We start from the raw sequence: 18,080 nt of genomic DNA, 5'->3' as shown, positions 1-18,080 counted from the left end.
TTATTGATGGAATAAACGGTGAAGTTACGGCCGACGTTTTGGTGCACGCGAACGTGGCTTTCGCGTTTGAGGTGGCCGATGATTGTGGTGTTAATTACATTACTGTGAAACGTGTTTATATGGTTGTACACCTTTCGTGTTAGTGGAGAGGAGGGGGGGGCAAAAGGTTAAGAAATAAAAAAAACGCAACTTTCCTGCAGGTCGTGTGATGTGTTATTTAAAATGTTGCAGAAGATCCACATTGGTGGGGTTTTGTTTGTTTAAACGAAAAATTGCAGATAAACCAAGCCACTGAAATCAGTCAAGGATGATGACTTTAATAAAGTAGAGGCTATCAAGTCCAAAGTACTGACTCCCATGCCCTCAACTCTCACCTAGATGGCCTAGCCCACTGGAACCTGGCAGAGGATCGAGGCGATGAAGGATGCCTTACTTGTCCTATGAATAAAACCAATCACAAATGTACATTGAACTTATTTTGCACCGTACGTATCCAGCCATTTTGGATACAGCATAGTCACAATCCACGTGTCCCTATCCCACCAATCAGAGCACTGTTCCGTGTGTAAATGAAAGGTCGTTTTGAATAAAGTTGCATATCAATGCAAAACAAAATTTATCAAACTGTTGTATCCCATGTTAAGAGGACCAACGCGGACAAAAAACATTTTTTTGGTTCGTAACGCAGATACACGATCGGGCTATTTTTCTTGGACCGTCTAACAACAACTTTGAAGCATCATCGTTTCATTGATAACTGTGAACTTTCTCAACCGGCATCGTAACTTTTTGTGAGGAGTCAGTTTTTTGTTTTGTGTTCAGCGCTGTCAAGTGTTTGGGAGCTCCTCTGAGTGCGCGACTTGACACAGCGCCTTTGGTGAAATGCGACACAGACGTTTTATGGGAGAAGGAATATAATGTATGGCTTAGGATTGGCATTTACACCCACGCATTTGAATCACTTTGCAGTTGGCCCACATTTTACAACTTAGCGCAGTGGTCCATAGCCTGGCAACCTGAGTTCGATTCCCAGCCACGGCTAACATCGATCAATGGCGAGAGTTATTTCTGAACCTGTCCTGCGCTTTCCCCCTTCACCACATCCACACCGAGCAGCAATTGTGATGGCTTCATCCGGCAGTGGAATGACAATGGCAATTGTTTTTTTTATAAACCATTGTTTTTTTTTATACACCACGTGACTCACGGTCCAACCCAAACAACCAATCAGAGCAGCACGAGAAGCCATCCCTCCAGTCATCGTCATCTGCCACCCCCCCCTCCCATTCTGAGCCCTTCGTTCGAGTTCAAGGAAGCACAATTGTCGAGTTAATTAAGTGACCTAATTAAAAAAGAAAATCACTCGCCTTGATTTTCGTCGCGGTATCAAGGTGGGTTCACGCGGGATACCCTAACGCACGTGACATAAACGGTCACTTAGGCTTCGCTTGAGTGGCGCTACCTGGGTGTAACGTCGACGGGTTGAACTATACAACGTTAAATTAAACACCGAGTGAACTATACAACGTTAAATTAAACACCGAGTGAACTATACAACGTTAAATTAAACACCGAGTGAACCGACATCAAGGCCAAGGGTTAGGGCGAAGCCTAATAAGGTCTCCGAACTATCATCACACAACCGTCTGACCCGAACGCGAGGTTCCAATTCAGCTGCGGTGGCGTGAACACGTTTTCACTTAACGTAACGGCAGATATTCAGTGTGAACCCAGCCTGATAGCGGATGTACACAGATACGACCGTGGAGTCAGGGCCAGATGCCTTCACTTTGTCGGTACCACCTGAGGTGGCAAATCTTTTTCTTAGGTTTTTTCGGTAAAGTTTTTTTTAAATCTTTATCGGCGGTTCCAATGTCCTCACGTGGCCAATGACAACCGCTTGACTTGAGTGTGGTTTAGGAAGTAATTCACTCTTCTTAGCCGTATAAATAAATCAGCAGGACTAAAGATTTTGCTCACCAGAGGCGGTACCGATGTCTGCTCTGGCCCGTGGACTAAGGGAGAGCTGGTGGGTTATATACACAGTGCATCCACGTGGTGGTGGTGGAGGATGCGGGAGACGCCAGCGATATATTTCAAGCAAACGACGCTTAACTTTGGTCGGAAACGAGGAGAAGAGGATAGCAGTGACCCAGATCACTTTGCGTGTGACGGATTTCCACACCACCAAAAGTCCAGCCAGCCCTCCGACAGATACAGCTGTCTATTGGCCCTTTTCATACGTAAACTAAAAATAAAAAAAACCACGAATTACTCTCGATAATTATTTAAAACGTTCATCGCATGGCCGCAATTGTTGCTGCACGGCTTGAGTTCACGTGACAGGGAACAAAGGGGGGTCCGGGCGCGTGAACGTGCGGCTCTCACCCCCCCCCCCCTGTCATCACCACTCAACAGCGCGCCGCGTGGGTTACGCTTTGGAATAAGTAAAACGGGAATTGTGTTATTTATTAATTTTTTTGCAAAAAAAAAAAACCTAATTAAACGATTTTCATTGAGACACATTTCTCCGGCCTCTGAAGGGCCGAGCCGTCGTGCGTTGGTTCGGAGTAACGCTGCGGTTAAAATGTAATGCCGCGGTTATTAGATTGCCTCTAGATACCGTAACGGGTAACCGAGCATTGAAATGACTCTCCTCTTGAAGCGCAAACATCGAAGATACGTTCCGCCAACAGTCGACATTTGGAGGGTGAATTTCTCAACGATCCAAAAAAAGAAAACCCTTATCCGGAGCTCCGTCTGCCGCGTGGAATACTTGAGCGACACCGCTGCTCTTTGCCGGCTGCATTGGTGGCACTGCGTTTCGCGCACGGTGCCGTGACCCCGGCCATGGCTAACACCACGTGGCAAGTGATAATCTGTGCATACCCGTTCTAGATTTCAAGTTTTCGTGACTGCAAGGATTCATACTCTTTGTTTTTTTCGGTAAAGTCACGTAGGTAAAATGTTTTAATAAATTCAATCACGACGTTTCGGGCGCAACGCAAGCGTCCTTCTTCAGGTGGGGACGACTTAGCGAAAGCACACCGCCTAAATGTGTCACACAACGTAGCGAAAGCACAACCGCTTAAGTGTGACACACTTAAGTGTGACAGACTTAAGCGGTTGTGCTTTCGCTACGAAAAAGGAAGCTTGTGTTGTGCCCGAAACGTCGTGATTTAATTTATTTAAAAACATTTACTTACGTGACTTTATCGAAAAAACCAACGAATATGTGCATACCCGCTTCACCAAAACCCAAGCGTGAAGTATGGCTAAGACAGCGCTTGCACATAATTGCACAAGTCATCTGGCCAAGGTGGCTCTGCTGTGGTCGCGATTTATCATCCTGCTCAGGAGGCAACTCGTTTTATGCACTCGGCGGGTGAATAAAATAATGAAACGTTTTTGTGATAGGTCAACAGCTGTCTCGCCTGCTTGTGGAAAAGACGGGTACTCGGCGTGACAATGTGGAATTTCCATCACTGGTTCAAGGGCACCCAACAATATACTGCATCGCGCGCTTTCAAATGCACTTCTACGGCTGTCTGGAACGCTCTTTCTTCCGATATTAGGAAGCCACTGGAGCTATGCACGTTTAAATCATCGAGACTGAAAACTAATTTCTTTAGAACTGCTGCTTGTGTTTAGTTTGTTGCCCTATCCCCGCACCTCCGATTAGCACGGTTGGACACGTACGGTGTGAAAGAAGTTCAACATACATACGTACAATCGGAGACCTGGCCCCAGGACTTGAACCGAGGTCCCAACATTGCCGGCGCAGTGTCTCCGACACGGCCACTCTGAGCCAACTGGGTGCATCAATGTACATCGATGCTGCCGACAAATCGGTGATTTACCAGCGACCATGAACCACAGTTGATTACTCTTTCAATTTTAGGTCAGATAATTAAACAAATTAAATATTGTCGAATGCAGGGCGTCCATAAAGATATCATCATCTATCGTTAAATAACTAGAATTCAACAGCGGGTGGATCGGCGGTGCAGTGGTTAAGCCCACTGTGTTATGAAGCCATGTGGCCTCGGTTGGATTTCCGGCCACGGCGAGCATGAGACGCGCGTGATATTCGAGAGCTCCTTTCTGTGGGGAGCGGTGGTGCCGCAGTTAACGCGCTGCGCAACAAACCCGACGACCCGAGTTCGATTCTCGCTCACGGCCATCACCAGTGACGATTACCTCAACTGCTTCCTGGACCTGCCCCTAGTTGGACTCTGGTGCGGTGTGTAAACATCGCCACTTAGGGAGACAAAGGCGGTCGGGCGTGTTGCTGGCCGCCCACCCCCCTCGTGTGCCGTGCCGGACTTCATAGCTGCTCGCTAACAGCACTTGCCCCAACAGTCCGTTTAGGCTACACGGGGGATCTTTGTCTTTTGTCCTGGCTGCCCTCCACCCCCCCCCCCCCTTCATCAACATGCACCGGTGAAATATGGCCACGTAATCCCCTATGACAGACACGTTAATGGGGGGGGGGGGGGGGGGCTCCCTTCACCTAGCAGTAGGTGGACAAACGGCTGCATGTTAACAACACGCGAGGTGGCGAAAAGAAGTGCACGCACGCGCACGCTACGGGGTTTGAAAGGTTTCACTGCGCGAGTTCCACGTGCACCTCGACGCGTCTGCCGCGTGGCAGGTGCCCCACACGATGCGTTCGTCTCGAGCTTGTGAGGCTTCGTGCACACGAAGCCGACGCCTCTGTTTCTTCTATGAGACATCTCCTTTACCAGTGGCAAAATATATTAATAGGGTTTTACCCTTTCAACTGGTACAAAAACTGACACCTTTATACAAGGCATCATGTTTGCAATAACCACAACACAAGCAGTCAAAAATGCCAAAAAAAAGAAACAACTCTGATAATGATAATGATATGCACTGTCCTTGAAGTTGATTGGTCCACACACGGGACAGATTTTCTTAGAGCCTAGTCTCTGTTTCTTGTTTATATTTCCAAGTTTGGATGACCGACGGATCTGCCGTCCTTCAAAAACGAAACAAACCCAGCGGCGTGGGTGAAGTTTGGCAATGCAGGCGACATCGGCGTGGGGAGGGGGGGTGAGTGAAGCTTTCGTTTATCCAGCAGTGGATTGGCAAAACAAAGGTAGCCTTACGAAATTAAATTTAATAAAACGCATAATACCTTCTTTACGGTCACCGTGTGTGTATGAAACGCGGGTTGGTAAAAAAAAGAAAACCGTGAATTTACGTACCGCGGTCAGTGTTAGTCAAGGTTGTCGGCTTATTTAGAGAACGGGGGGGGGGGGTGTTGGGGAAATTGGGTATTCACCGTTAAATTATTTACACACCTCGCGACATATTTATGTACACTTTACGTGTATTCATTATTCATTACAGCCGGAGAGGGCCGGGAGAGGGGGAGGAGGGTGGGGGGGATGACAAAGCGTGGCTGGGTTGGAGGTATGGCACCGATGGTACGGTCCGGTGACTTTTTGTAATTATCTGCAGATCGTACCATTATATTTCGTAGGGGTTTGGCGTATATATGCATATACATTTAATTTACAATTTCAATTACAGCGCGTATTATAATTCGCAAATGGGTAAGTTTGGTAATTAATCGGATCTTAAATCTGCAGATTCTGCAAAAAACGCATTCGAAATTAAAAGTAATTCGTCTGCGATTAAAGGGAACAATATATTTCGAAGATATTATTAACATATGTTTGCACATGAATGATGTTGCGTAGGAAATGGGTTATCTGCAATCGTGCAAGTGTGGGGCGCAGTGGTGGCGCAGTGGTTAGCGCACTGCCCTACAAACAGCCGTGAACTCAATTCGATTCCACACCAAATGTGAGAACTGGTTCCGGGCCTCCTCTAGATCCACTCAGCCTTAAAATGAGTCCCAAGCGTTGCAAGCGTTGTCAACATCACCACTGGGATGAGAGCGGTGGCTCCTATGCCACGCCTGCCTTAATAGGTGCTCACTTTTCTAAGGGTTTTTCGGTAAAGTCACGTAGGTAAAATATTAAAATTAATAAAAGTAAAATAAAAATAAAATACAATTTTTTATTTTATTTTATTTTTATTTTACTTTTATAAATTTTTTATTTTTTACCTACGTGACTTTACCGAAAAAAACCTTAGAATATGAATCCTTGCAGTCACGAAAGCTTCAAATCTAGAATTAGATGCTCACTAACAGCACCTGCCCTCAACACGTCTGTGTAGCTATATAGGGAGGGGAAGGGCGGTGGGGGGGTGACAGTAATTCACACACTGCACTACAATCCCCGAGTTTGACTCCTATACGTGTTGGGCCACTTGGTATTTATCTGAACCTGACCTGCCCCTCCACTCTAGGTCGACTCAGCCTAAAGTGAGTTGTACAGTTTAAGTATGGCTTCACGGCTGGGATTATGGTGGGATTAGGGTGATATTTTTAGGGGCTTTGCGATGAAGGATGTGTTTTTGCTTATTCCAAAATCTTCGTTGTCAATTGCAATCATAGTTGTGCGTTCGCGTCACCGGGCGAAGAACAGGGCACCCACTCTGTGTGCGAAAACATCTCCCGCGGGGAGACGACATCAAAGAACTACTCATCCTCACGGTAGACACTTTGCCCCCCCTGGCTAACGTCCCAAAGTAATAGGATTACCCCGGCTAACGTAATTTGACGGTTACCACTTCGGGTTACACCGCTATTATATCGCGGAAGGATTCAGAGGGATTAGACTGGCTCATGCAATCCAACGCCATAGTTAACCTACTTAACACGACCGACGGTTTTCAGCCTGGCTTACACAATCCCCCAGTATTTAAATGCAATAGGATTCAATATTAACACCTCGAAGCAAGTAATCTGGCTCCAGAGTTCACTAATTCAACCCTGCAGCGTTACCCTAACATCGTCCGCTTTCTCTGAACACAATAGGATCCAACGGGATTAGACCAGTTAGCACATATAATCTCACTCCGAAGATCCAGTCTTTGAATACAATAGGATTTAATAGGATTACACTGGTTAGCACATAATCTGACTGCATGAATCCGGAATTGAAATACAATAGGATTGAAAGGGATTAATCCCACCGGTGGAAAAATGTTGGGGTGCTGTTGGCAAGCCGACCTTGGTGTGTAAAGTCACACAACACGTACATCCTAAGCAGAAAAGCAATTCATCAATGTGCACTCTGCCTACGAAAACAAAGAGTTCAGAAGCATGGTCATTGTGGTTTTTTTTGTTCCGAAAACTTGAAAGTGCAACGAGAAGTGTGGAGATGTGCATGTTTGAACTCACGTTGAGACATAGAAACAGGAACACTTGGATGTGTCAGGTGATGATATCATTCAAACCAGGGCTGGACATTGGAAGACATGATTGGGGGAACTCATAAGTGATTCCTACAAAAGTAACTCATAAATAACCCCCTCACCACCACCGCTACTAGATCTGGGACCATACACTAGATTTGAGGGGGGGGGAGGAGAACGAGGAAGGGGGGGGGGGGGCTTTGCTCTGCGTGTCTGTGCTCGTCTGTGGATATCTATATGTGGGTATATGGGTCTCTATGCATCTGTGGGTACCTGTGTGTGTCTGTGGGTCCCTGTGTGTCTCTGTGGGTGCCTGTGTCTGTGGGTATCTGTCTGTGGGTCTATGGGTCTCTATGCGTGCCTGTGGGTCTCTGTGCATCTATGGGTTGTGTGTGTGTCTGTGGGTCCCTGTGTGTGTCTGTGCGTGTCCGTAGGTATCTGTATGTCTGTGGAGCTGTGTCTGTGGGTCTCTGTGCGTGTCTGTGGGTAACTGAGTGTGTCTGTTGGTTTCTGTGCATGTCTGTAAGTTTCTCTTCGTGTCTGTGGATTTCTGTGCATATCCGTGGGACTTTGTACGTGTCTGTGGGTTTCTGTGCGTGTCGGTGGGTCTCTCTGTTAGTCTAGGGGGTCTATCTGTGAGTCATATAAAACAAGATGAATCCTTGATTCCTTCTGGAACGCAGTCGAGGTTCAAATGTTCACTCCCAACCACGACGTCCCATTCCCACAACTCATTCAAACTGTAAAGATAAGATGGCTTGGGCAGGACATGTCATAGCTTGAAGGGATGATAGCCGAAAGATCACGACGGAGTGACGACAATGGAACAGAACGTGTGCGATGGCACGCCCACGGAGGAGATGAAGCAACTAAATCACCTCGTGTTCAGGTGCTCGGCGGATCGTTACATTTCAGGATCTTGAGAGATGGAGGTGGCTTGGGTAGGCCTCCATCCAGCAGTGGCTTGACCATGGCTGATGATAACAATAATGATGATGATGACTATTATCCTTGAGTGAACACCCAATCTCGGCCTTGGCATTGGGAATGTGGAATTAACACCGCAGCCTCGGGGGCCAGAAAGGGAAATGCGCAGGGAGACGTTGTGATTCTTTATCCCCTGCGTGTATGTAACGTACGTTGAACTTCTTTCGCGCCGTACATAGCCAACCGCGCTAATCGGATAAATGGGAAGAACCTCCATTTGACAGAGACACGTGCTGTGAGCGAGCGCCTGTCAAGGCAAGGAACAGCACCAAAAAACCGACCACCGTGGTGCATCGCCCAGCTGGCTTCATCGCGCGCAGGGCAGCCCGATGTTCATTCCCGGCCCACACCACCCACCCAGTGTGTGTGGGGTGCTTTAGCTCTTCACGAGCGAATGAATGCATTAGCCGGGCAAAAGTGAACTATTTGTTCCAGTGTTAACAGCACTTTAAAAAAAAACATTAGTCTTGACCATTTCTTTTCTTTCCGAACTTACTTTTTGTACGAGTAACACTTTCCCCGCTCATCGGACAACTGCTACTTTTTTTAAAGAGTTACGCGTGCGGCTAACGAGTCAGTCGACGACGAGTGAACTTTGTAAACGTTTCGTTTGGTGCTGATGAAAGGTCAAGGGTCAGATTGCAAACGTTCAGTTGATCGCTGTGGTCGTAAAAAGTCGCATCAACACGTCAGTTGTCACCTTGCAAAATAATCAATTCTAAATAGTTATTTGGTGTGGTTACTAAGCGGTAACTAGTCAAAACACCAGTTATTATGTTAATGGATTAGCATTAAACTGTAGAGTACGATTACATTCTGCTTAGTGTATATTTGTTTATGTACTCAGACACAGGACATCAATACTGCATATGTGTGTATGTATGTACGTGTGCGTGTTGTATGTTAATTCGATTTTTTCTAAAGGAACATTGTAATATTGGGGACTGCAAATTTTACCTACATTTTTGATAGAGAGTTGACACAATTGTTGAGGGGGGGGGGGGGTGTAACTTTACATTTTATATTTTAACCTTTTTAAACTTCTGCAACCACACCCCAGGTGAGATATCCATGTTCCTATCGAGTTAACCAACGTTAGGCCCAAATTAAAACTGTCCGCTGCTGGTTGTTATAACAGTGACGATGGCAACAATGACGGTGATGGTGATACGGCATCACGAGCAGGAGTGAAAATCAGATTGCTATGGATCGTCGCGTGTTACGCTTGCCACTGCACCAGTGCCCAAACACAATCACAGTTGCCACCTACCTAGGGTTAGTTAGGCCTGGCCGTACCTGGACCTCTACTATTCTGGCCCATTTGCAATACAATTAAATGTCCCCCACTTCTCTGGGACCATTGGGAGAGTCTGGTTCTCTTTTCTCAAAGATCAACGCCACGCACTCGGTCAATGGGCCAGAGCACAAACTGGCACCACCCATGGTATCAAAGCATCAGTCATGCCGATTTATGTATACAGCAGATAGGAGTGAATTTTTGTAATAATTCCACATTTCACGTAATTTACTTGACCACATCGAGCAATTAGAAAGCGATGCCACTGCAGGCTATGGTACCAAACAAGTAAAATATCTGGACCTAGCTCATGGACTGTACCCAAACATGACCAGATGTCCAAAAGCAGCCATTTTGTTTGTTTGTTTAGGCCTGTGTGGTTAAACAAAAACTTGGAAAACCTGCCTCGTCTTACCTACACTCCTTGCCGTTACATTATTGGAACTCTTTACCCTTCACTGTGTCCTCCCGCCTGGTTTCCACCTGCAATATTTATATAGGGGTAAAGCTCTTTTCCACACCTTACTTAAAAATCGGGCCTTTAGACGAGATGGCAAACCGTGCACCACACACCCTCCACATCCGTCACCAGCTTGGGTTGCCACCTGTCCTGGTTTTCCCAGGACATCCTTTGTTTGAAGTTGCTGTCCTGGGAAATATGTAAGTCTTCCCAGGACATTTAAAAGACCCAGCTTTTGTAATAATACAGCACGCAAGACAATCCATTTACATGTAGTTTGCCCCTCCTATGGCATCGTGAGATATCCTTGATCCTATGATATGTTCTGGTTTTTATACCTCAAAGGTGGCAACCCTACCACTACCTGCAGCCTCCACCAGTACCGCCACTTCCATAACCACCGCCCACCACCATAATCACCCCCAAACCGCCACGATCATTACAACCGCCAGCCTCCACCACCACCACCACATCCGCCACCACCACCACCACCACAGCCCTCACACTCAACAATGGCGGACTTTGTGCTGCTCCCCAAACCCGCCTGGCAAAGCCTGCCCGACCGGGCCGTGCTGGTACTGGAGGCCCTGCTGGCCCTGTTGACCCTGCTGGGCCAGGCCGCCAGGTCCCTGGGCCACGTTGGCCGCGTGCGGCGCCAGTCCCTGATGGTGATGAAGGTGGTGGTGCCCGTGGCCCCCCTGGTGGTTGAGCCCTAGACCCAGGCCGAGGCCCAGGCCCAGCGTGAGAGGTAGGTCCTCGGGCGACCGGCGTAGCGTGAGCGCGTAGTCGCGCGGGCACTCGAACGTGTCCGGCACGGCCACCACGGCCACCTCGTCGGGGAAGTAGTCCACCACGCTCTGTGGCGTCATCGTGGTGGTGGTCGTCAGCGACCTCCTCTTCCTCATCATGGCTGCCGCTTTGCGCCGTGGCTGACGCTGCTGCTGCTGCGGCTGGTGCTGCTGCTGCTGGTTGTTGTTGTGGTGGTGATGGTGGAAGAGCAGCGAGGAGGTGGCGCCGGCGCCGTTGCGGAATTCCTCGTCGTACTCGTACTCCTCGTAGTCGTCCTCCTCGTTGTTGTCGGCGACGCCGCCGTTGTCGACGATGACATCGTCATCGTCGTGGATGAGCACCCGGCATGCGCTGGCACTGTAGCCACCGACGCACAAGCCGCCGCCGCCGCTGCCTTCGACGTCGAGCGGCGAGGGCAACACCCCCTCATCGTCGCTGTCGCCCCACAGCGCTCGCCGGTGCTGCTGCTGCTCCTGCAGATGGTGCTGATCGTCTCCCAGATTCGGCTCACTCTGGTGGCGATGAAGGTGCTGGTGGTGCGGGTCCACCATCATCTGCTGCTGGTGCTGTGGCTGCCGGTGGTGGCGGTGTAGGTTGCTGCCGCCGCCGTGATGATTGTGCTGCTGGGTGCGGTGGCTGCCCACGCTACTCACGCTGCTAGCGAGGCTGCCCCCTCGCTGGTGGCCGTGCCGGCATGGGTAGAGGCCCGCCTCCTCGCGCCGCCGCTTCTCGCGCTTGTAGCAGAGCGCGGCAAAGGCCAGCACGTTGAGCAGCAGCATCGACGTACCCACCGCGATGGTGACGCTCAGCTCCGTCGAGTAGTCACGCCGTTGGCTCGCGTCACCGTCCCGCCCAGCCTCGTTGCCGCCTTCGATCCCGCCGCCGGTGCCACCCTCCTGCCGCCGAGTCGAGCCTCCACCACCGCCCGGTGCGTCCACACTTCCCTTGTCCTTGCGGCTGGCGCGGTCCGGCCCCTTGGGCCTCCTCGTCGTGCCGTGGCCCGTGCCCGAGGGGCCCCGGCGGCCAATGGCCCCCGGCGGCCTCCGCGTGGCACCGAAGCCCGTGAAGTGGCGGCCCTTGTACGAGGTGGACGAGGAGGAGGCCATGTACTGCAGGTGCGGCACCAGCTCAAGCCAGAAAGCGACCTTGTTGGCGCGGTAGTGTTCGCGCAGGCGCGGCCGTGGGCCCAGGTGGAGGTAGTGCTGCTCGCGGGGGCTGTAGCGGCGCCAGGGGACCTCGACGAAGACGCTGGAGCGGGCGCCACCGTCGACGCCGTCCTCGCCGCCGGCGCCACCGCCGCCGCCATCGATGTCATCATCGTCGTCATCCGTGATCTCAGGGCGGTTGGGGTCGCTGCATTAGGAGGGAGAAAATGGGGCACGTAGGCATCTGGGTGTCAAGGTCTGTTAAGCTGCTCTTACAACAGCCAGCGTGACGCAGCAAGAGTAAAGTTGTCCATAGTGATGTGTGTGTGTGCGTGTGACCTCGATGAAAAGCTTCAAAGGCAAAACGATTCGTCACGCTCAAATCCTTGCCCTGGCTGCCCTCATCATCAGTCAGTCTACAGCAGTGTTCCCCATTGCAAGGCCTGCGGGCCACTGGCAGACCCTGGTGGCCTTAACTGCGCCCCCCCCCCCCGACGCACCCCCATCATGCTGTCAAACCCCAATGGTTTCAAATGTGTGGCGGGCGTCACACTGATGATGTCTTATCAGCGAAAGCGCCCCCACCCCCCTCCCTCTGGTCTTCAGATTCAGTTCAAGATGGTCGCCCTTCGTCACTGTTTTCTACAGCCTTCCACATTATCTGGCCGCCCCCTCCTCAAAACACAGTCAAGCCCCGGACACTACTATAGACCTCATCCCTCAGCCCGCTTGTTGTTCCCCTCCCTCAAACCAAAACTGTGCTATTCACAGAGCAGCATTCCCAGAAGCAGCAACAACAGCAACAGCAGCAGCCGCGTCCAATCCAGCACCACTTTTAAGAGGCAGATGAAGGCTGCCTCTCACCTGTTCTTTTCGGTCGTATGAGGAAGAACCCCAAGCCTGGCTGCACAGAGTCTCTGAAACTGTCCTTTTCGTGAAAATGTGCTCGTTATAAATATTTCTTTGTTCATTAATGTGTAAATGCACTTCCATTCTTTTTGGCTAACCATCGGACACAAATGTGCTCCTGCGGCCGCCTAGAACGCTCTTCCTTCCACTATTAGGAAGTCACTGAAAGCTATGCACTTTAAATTCTACTTTGAATACTAATTTATTTAGAACTCATTGTTGTGTTTCGTTTGTTGTTCTTTCCCCGTACCTCCAATTGGCACAGTTGGCTACGTACGGGGCGAAAGAAGTTCAACGTTCATACATACATACACAGGTACATCAGACGGTTGTGTGCGGGTGCGTGCGATGCAGGTCAGTGGTGCAAGGGTGCATGAAGCCTGGTCACGTGACCACTTCACATTACTACTTAAGTGCGCCTAGGGCAAGCGCTAGAATGACACGGGTTGTCAGGGCCAGTGCCAATATGGCAAGCGTTGGCGCTGGAGTAGAGGTCGGCAACCAAAATAACAAGAAGAGTGATGTTTTTTCCCAATTCGGTATTCCCAGGGCCACAAAGCGCTGTGAGCACTAAGGCGGCGATCCTAAATGAATAACGTCACGAAGCAGTCCTGCACAGCCCCAGGTTGCTGACCCCCGTGCGAGAGCTATTGTGGCTGGGGTTAGAATCGGGGCTAATTCGCAAGCGGAGCCGAAGCTGCCGGCGAGGCGCCTGCTCACCCGCTCTTAGCGAAGTTGCTCCAGTAGGCGATGACGGTGGCGCTGAGCGCCGCGTCGCCCCGCGAGAAGTTGCACGCGAACATGCGGGAGAATCGCGAGGACGGGCGCAGGAAGGGCGCGCCCAGCACGTAAGGCAGCTCATCGCCGTGCGCCGCGTCCGCCCAGGCCGGCCTCGCCGCCGCCGACGACGCCGCCGCTCCTCCTCCCCCCGCCGGCGCCGGCGGCGCCAGCACGGCTCCTCCCGCCCGCGTCGACGGCGCCGACGCTGCCGTCAAAGTCTTCGAGGCCACCGAATCCCCCCCGCCTTTGATCAACGGCGAGAGAACGACAACAACGACCGCGGGAGGCGCTGAGCGAGTAAAGTGCGAAACAAGTTAAGGGCTGCGATTGGATGGAGGTGTATGGGGGGGCAGCAGTCACTCCCCTTAGCCAATGGTGAAGGGGGACAAAAGCAGTCACGACAAGGAGGGCATGTATGTTGATGCACCGTACGTTGAACTTCTTTCACACCGTACGTAGCCAACCGTGCTCATCGGCATGAGGAAAGAAGGCCACAGTTTAGAGTTGGGATATCCCTTTATTTAAGTAATCGATTACTCTACCGACTATGGGTTCGATTCAGCAACAATTAGTTGAGTGAAAGAAAAATCACTTCGGGTGACGGGAGGCGATGGGCGGGGCTTTGGTGGCGACGTCATCGGCATCATCAGCACGTGTCATGCTTGGCGTGGCATTTTAGGGGGTTTCCTGCCTTCGTGAGGCAGGGTGCCAACCGCCACGTTTAATGGGGCCCCATGTAATCGATCACATAGGAAGCAGTCCATTAGCAAACGTGAACGATTAATCGTGTCCCCTGCTCTAGCTCAGTTCAGGATCAGAATCTGTATTAACACCCGAGGAATCTGATGAGCTACGAAGTGCTTTTTACACAGTAGTTACCACGAGGGCTCAAGCACACGCTCATGAGCACATCGGGATCAGCGTTTTCATCACGTACAGTACTCTACTAATCCCCGTACTAATGTAACATTCAACATTTATTCTTATTACTCTTAATCAGAGTCAATGACTCGTTAATAATAACAACACAAAAAAACAATCCTAAATATAGCGCTTATCTTTGCAGATAAGCGCTCTTTGCAGATAAGCGCTCAGGGCGAATGTTCCCCTAGAAGTCTGGAGATGCATCTTAGGCTTCGTTGAGAGAGAGAGAGAGCGAGACAAAAAACAAACCTTGCAATTGCCTGTCAGGTGTGGGCCCTTACTGGCTACACCGCAGTGGCATAACGTTGATTGCGACGTCCTGAATGTACCACTGCTACTTGAGTGACGTCCCCGGAATCTAGAGTGTTCGCAAAGCTTTTCCTTTTATTGCCCGTCACTGACCGTCACTGTTCTCACCTCTATCCTTCACACCGGTCGTGCCGCCGCTGCTGGTGCTGCCGCCGCTGGTGCTACCGCCGGCACCGACGGACGGGGTGGGTTCCCCGTCGCACCGCTGGTAGAGCGCGTAGAAGTAGGTCGGTGAGCCGAACTGACTGCGCAGGTCGGCCGTGGCCACCGCCGGCGCCACCCACTGATGGTCCGTGAGCAGCGCCAGCAGGGTCTTGCGCCGCATCTCCGCATTGTCCCGGTCAGCCCAGTCCGTGTACATGAAGCGCACCGTCTCGCGCAGCGCCTCCGTCCCCGGCGACTCCGAATCCTGGTCGTCGCTGTCGTCGTCGTCGTCGTCGTCGTCGCCACCGTCGCCCACGACCTCCGCCGCATACAGCCCGTCCACCAGCTCGTCGACGGCACGTGAGAATGCCGCCGAGAAGGCGCCGCCTCCGGCCGGGTTGCGGTCCTCGTAGGGGCCCGGGACGGCCGGAGCGGCTCCCGGGATGGCGGGGGGAGCCCCCGGAAGTGCAGGCCGCCGCGACTCCACCGCGGCTACCTTCGCTCCGGGCTTTGCCACCGCTGCGCTCCGCCCGTCAAGGCCGCCCTGCATCTCGGCGCCGCCGCCAAAACCGCCGCCGCCGCCAAGGCCGAGGCTGAAGGCTGGCCGCTCGTCGGGCTCCAGGAAGGCCTCGGCGAGGCGGAGGCCCTCGGCCTGCGCGACGCCCAGCATTGTGTTGTAGTTGAGGAACTCTCCCTGCTCGAGCAGCGCGCGCGGGTCGTCCGGGATAACCTCCCCGTCCACCGTGGGCGCGAAAACAGAGCGGAAGTGCGAGGGCGAGAACGAGAAGGGAGAAAGCGGTGGCGGCGAGGACGACGACGATGGCGGCGACGACGACGACGACAAAGAAAACTCAGAGAGCGAGGCCGACGCCTCGACAAGCTCCTCCGTGGACTTGCGCCGCAGGCACGCCATGGCAGCCGGGCCCACCACCGTCACGTCCCGCTGACGCTGCTGCTGCTGCTGCTGGCGGTGGGGCGCAGAGCTGCGGTGCCGCGGGGGCGGTGGAAGGGGCCGCAGGCAGCCAACGGAGCGCGCCAGGGCAGCCGCCGACAGCTCAGGGCGATGGTTGAGGGCCCAGCTGGACAGGGCCGTGCCGCTCTGAGCAATCACGCGCTGGAAGAGGCCTAGGGGCGGGGTGGGGCGATGGGATGAGACTAGCCCTAAACCAAGGATGGTTTTGAAAAACTGCTAACTTCGTGTAAATGAGGGGTGTTTGAACCCAGTAAACAAAACTAACACGATGTTTTATTTTACTACCAGGTAAGGCCCACTGAGCTATGGAGCTCTTTTTCAGAAGCGACCTGGCCTACAAATGATTGCTCAACGAAGTGGCTTATCACGTGGAAATTTATAGCAGCAGCCAAATACTTTAAATGCGTGTTGATTCTAAATATCGAGAGAAAAACTGGAGGACAAGGAGAAACATCCACACGACCACGGGGAGAGAGACATGCAAACTCCAAACATACAGGCATCAATGTTGGGATCGAACCCACGGCCTTCTGTGTATACCAGCTGAGACAGTTAACATCTCGCCACTGTGGCACCCTCAGATTAGAAGGTCCTTGGAATCTGATTAGTAAAGGCCATAATGCACGATGTAAATTTTGGGGGCAAACTGTTACCGCAAACTCTCACCTGTAACCATTGCCGCAACACTTTCTACTGTAAAACCGTGGTGATGGTGGTGGTGGCGGTGGCTGTCAAAACGGGGTGGCTGGTGTTGGCTACGGCAGCGACTTTGGCGGTAGCGGCGGCTGAGAGAACGCCCGTTGAATTGACGGTGATGACCGAGGTGGCGATAGCGATGGTGGTGGTGATGTCAGTGGGTGGGAGGGGTGGTGGCGATGCTGCCCGCGATGACGGTGGCGGCTGAGTGAACGGCAGTGGCGCTGGCGGTGTTGACCGAGGTGGCGATAGCGCCGGTGGTGAAGTTGTCGGTGGGATGGAGGGGGTGGAGGGGCGATGCTGCCCGCGGTGACGGTGGCGGTGTCGGTGTCCGTACCCTCAGCGTGGTGCGACAGCGCGAGGAGGCTGGCGCACGCGGCCCCCGTGCCGGCGCCCACGAGCGTCACGCGCCCCTGGTCACCCCCAAAGTGGCCGACGTTTTCCCGGACCCAGCGCAGCGCCATCACCTGGTCCAGCAAGCCGTAGTTTCCGCGCGCCAGCGAGTCCCCCGTGCTGAAGAAACCTGCGGGCCGGCGGGAGTTGGACTTCAGCGAGGGGTCACGCAGTACGGGGTCAACATTCAATTCAAGAAAGTGATTTTTTTTAGGTCGTTTTGCGCCGCCGCGTTTAGTATCGTCTGCCTCGTCTGTTGTTTTGTTGTCCGTTTCATTTGTACCACACGCCCTCATTCTTTTTCATAGAATCCTTCATAACGTCCATCTCGTATATATATTCTGTGTCATCCGTGTTGGTCGGGGGGAGGCGGTGGTGCGATAGGGCGATGATAAGGACGATGATGAGGTGGTGAGTACCGAGCACGCCGAGGCGGTAGGTGACGATCACCACGATCACGTCCCCGTGCGCGGCGAGGGCGCTGCCATCGTAGAGGCCACCCGCTCCGTCCAGAAACGAGCCGCCATGGAGAAACACCATCACGGCCAGGGGCGGCCTCTCACCGGGGACTGACGACGACATCGACATCAACGTGAGGAGCATCGGCGTTAGCGTCTATGTTAGCGTCAGTGTCTATGTTAGCGTCAGTGTCTATGTTAGCGTCAGCGTCAACGTTAGCATCAGCGTGATTGACACCAACGTTATTGGCATCAGCTTTAGCATCAACGTTAACATCAACGTTAACATCAATGTTAGCATCACACATAGGATTGCCACCTACTCCACAGACCAAGCCTGGACAAAGGGGCACCGCTTGTACCTCGCCTGGTATGCAGAGAGTGCTCTTAGTGAGCTTTCTAGCTGTTTTTTCAGAAGCAACCTGGCCACAGATTATAGCTCAACGCAATTGGCTTAGCATGTGGAAATTCATAGCAGCCAAATAATCTAAGCGCACCAGGAGAAAAATCCACGCAACCA

The 18,080-nt window shown here is 52.1% G+C and overlaps 1 protein-coding gene across 1 annotated transcript; it reads right to left on the bottom strand.

Annotated features, from left to right (window-relative positions):
- Window positions 1–6,964: 6,964 nt before the first annotated feature.
- LOC144727994 (neuroligin 4-like) lies at window positions 6,965–17,666 on the bottom strand. The gene is made up of 5 exons (XM_078607177.1): window positions 17,522–17,666; window positions 17,047–17,232; window positions 15,079–16,165; window positions 13,604–13,774; window positions 6,965–12,182 (listed from the first exon to the last, which is right to left on the bottom strand). Exons 1-5 carry the CDS (start codon window positions 17,640–17,642, stop codon window positions 10,547–10,549), a joined length of 3,201 nt encoding a protein of 1,066 aa, XP_078463303.1. The 5' UTR covers window positions 17,643–17,666; the 3' UTR covers window positions 6,965–10,546.
- Window positions 17,667–18,080: the final 414 nt, after the last annotated feature.

Source organism: Lampetra planeri, chromosome 27 (genome assembly GCF_965212315.1).
Source record: "Lampetra planeri chromosome 27, kcLamPlan1.2.h2, whole genome shotgun sequence".
Classification (NCBI taxonomy): Eukaryota; Metazoa; Chordata; class Hyperoartia; order Petromyzontiformes; family Petromyzontidae; genus Lampetra; species Lampetra planeri.
Note: the sequence above shows the minus strand (reverse complement) of the source record. Positions and strands in the feature narration are given on the sequence as shown.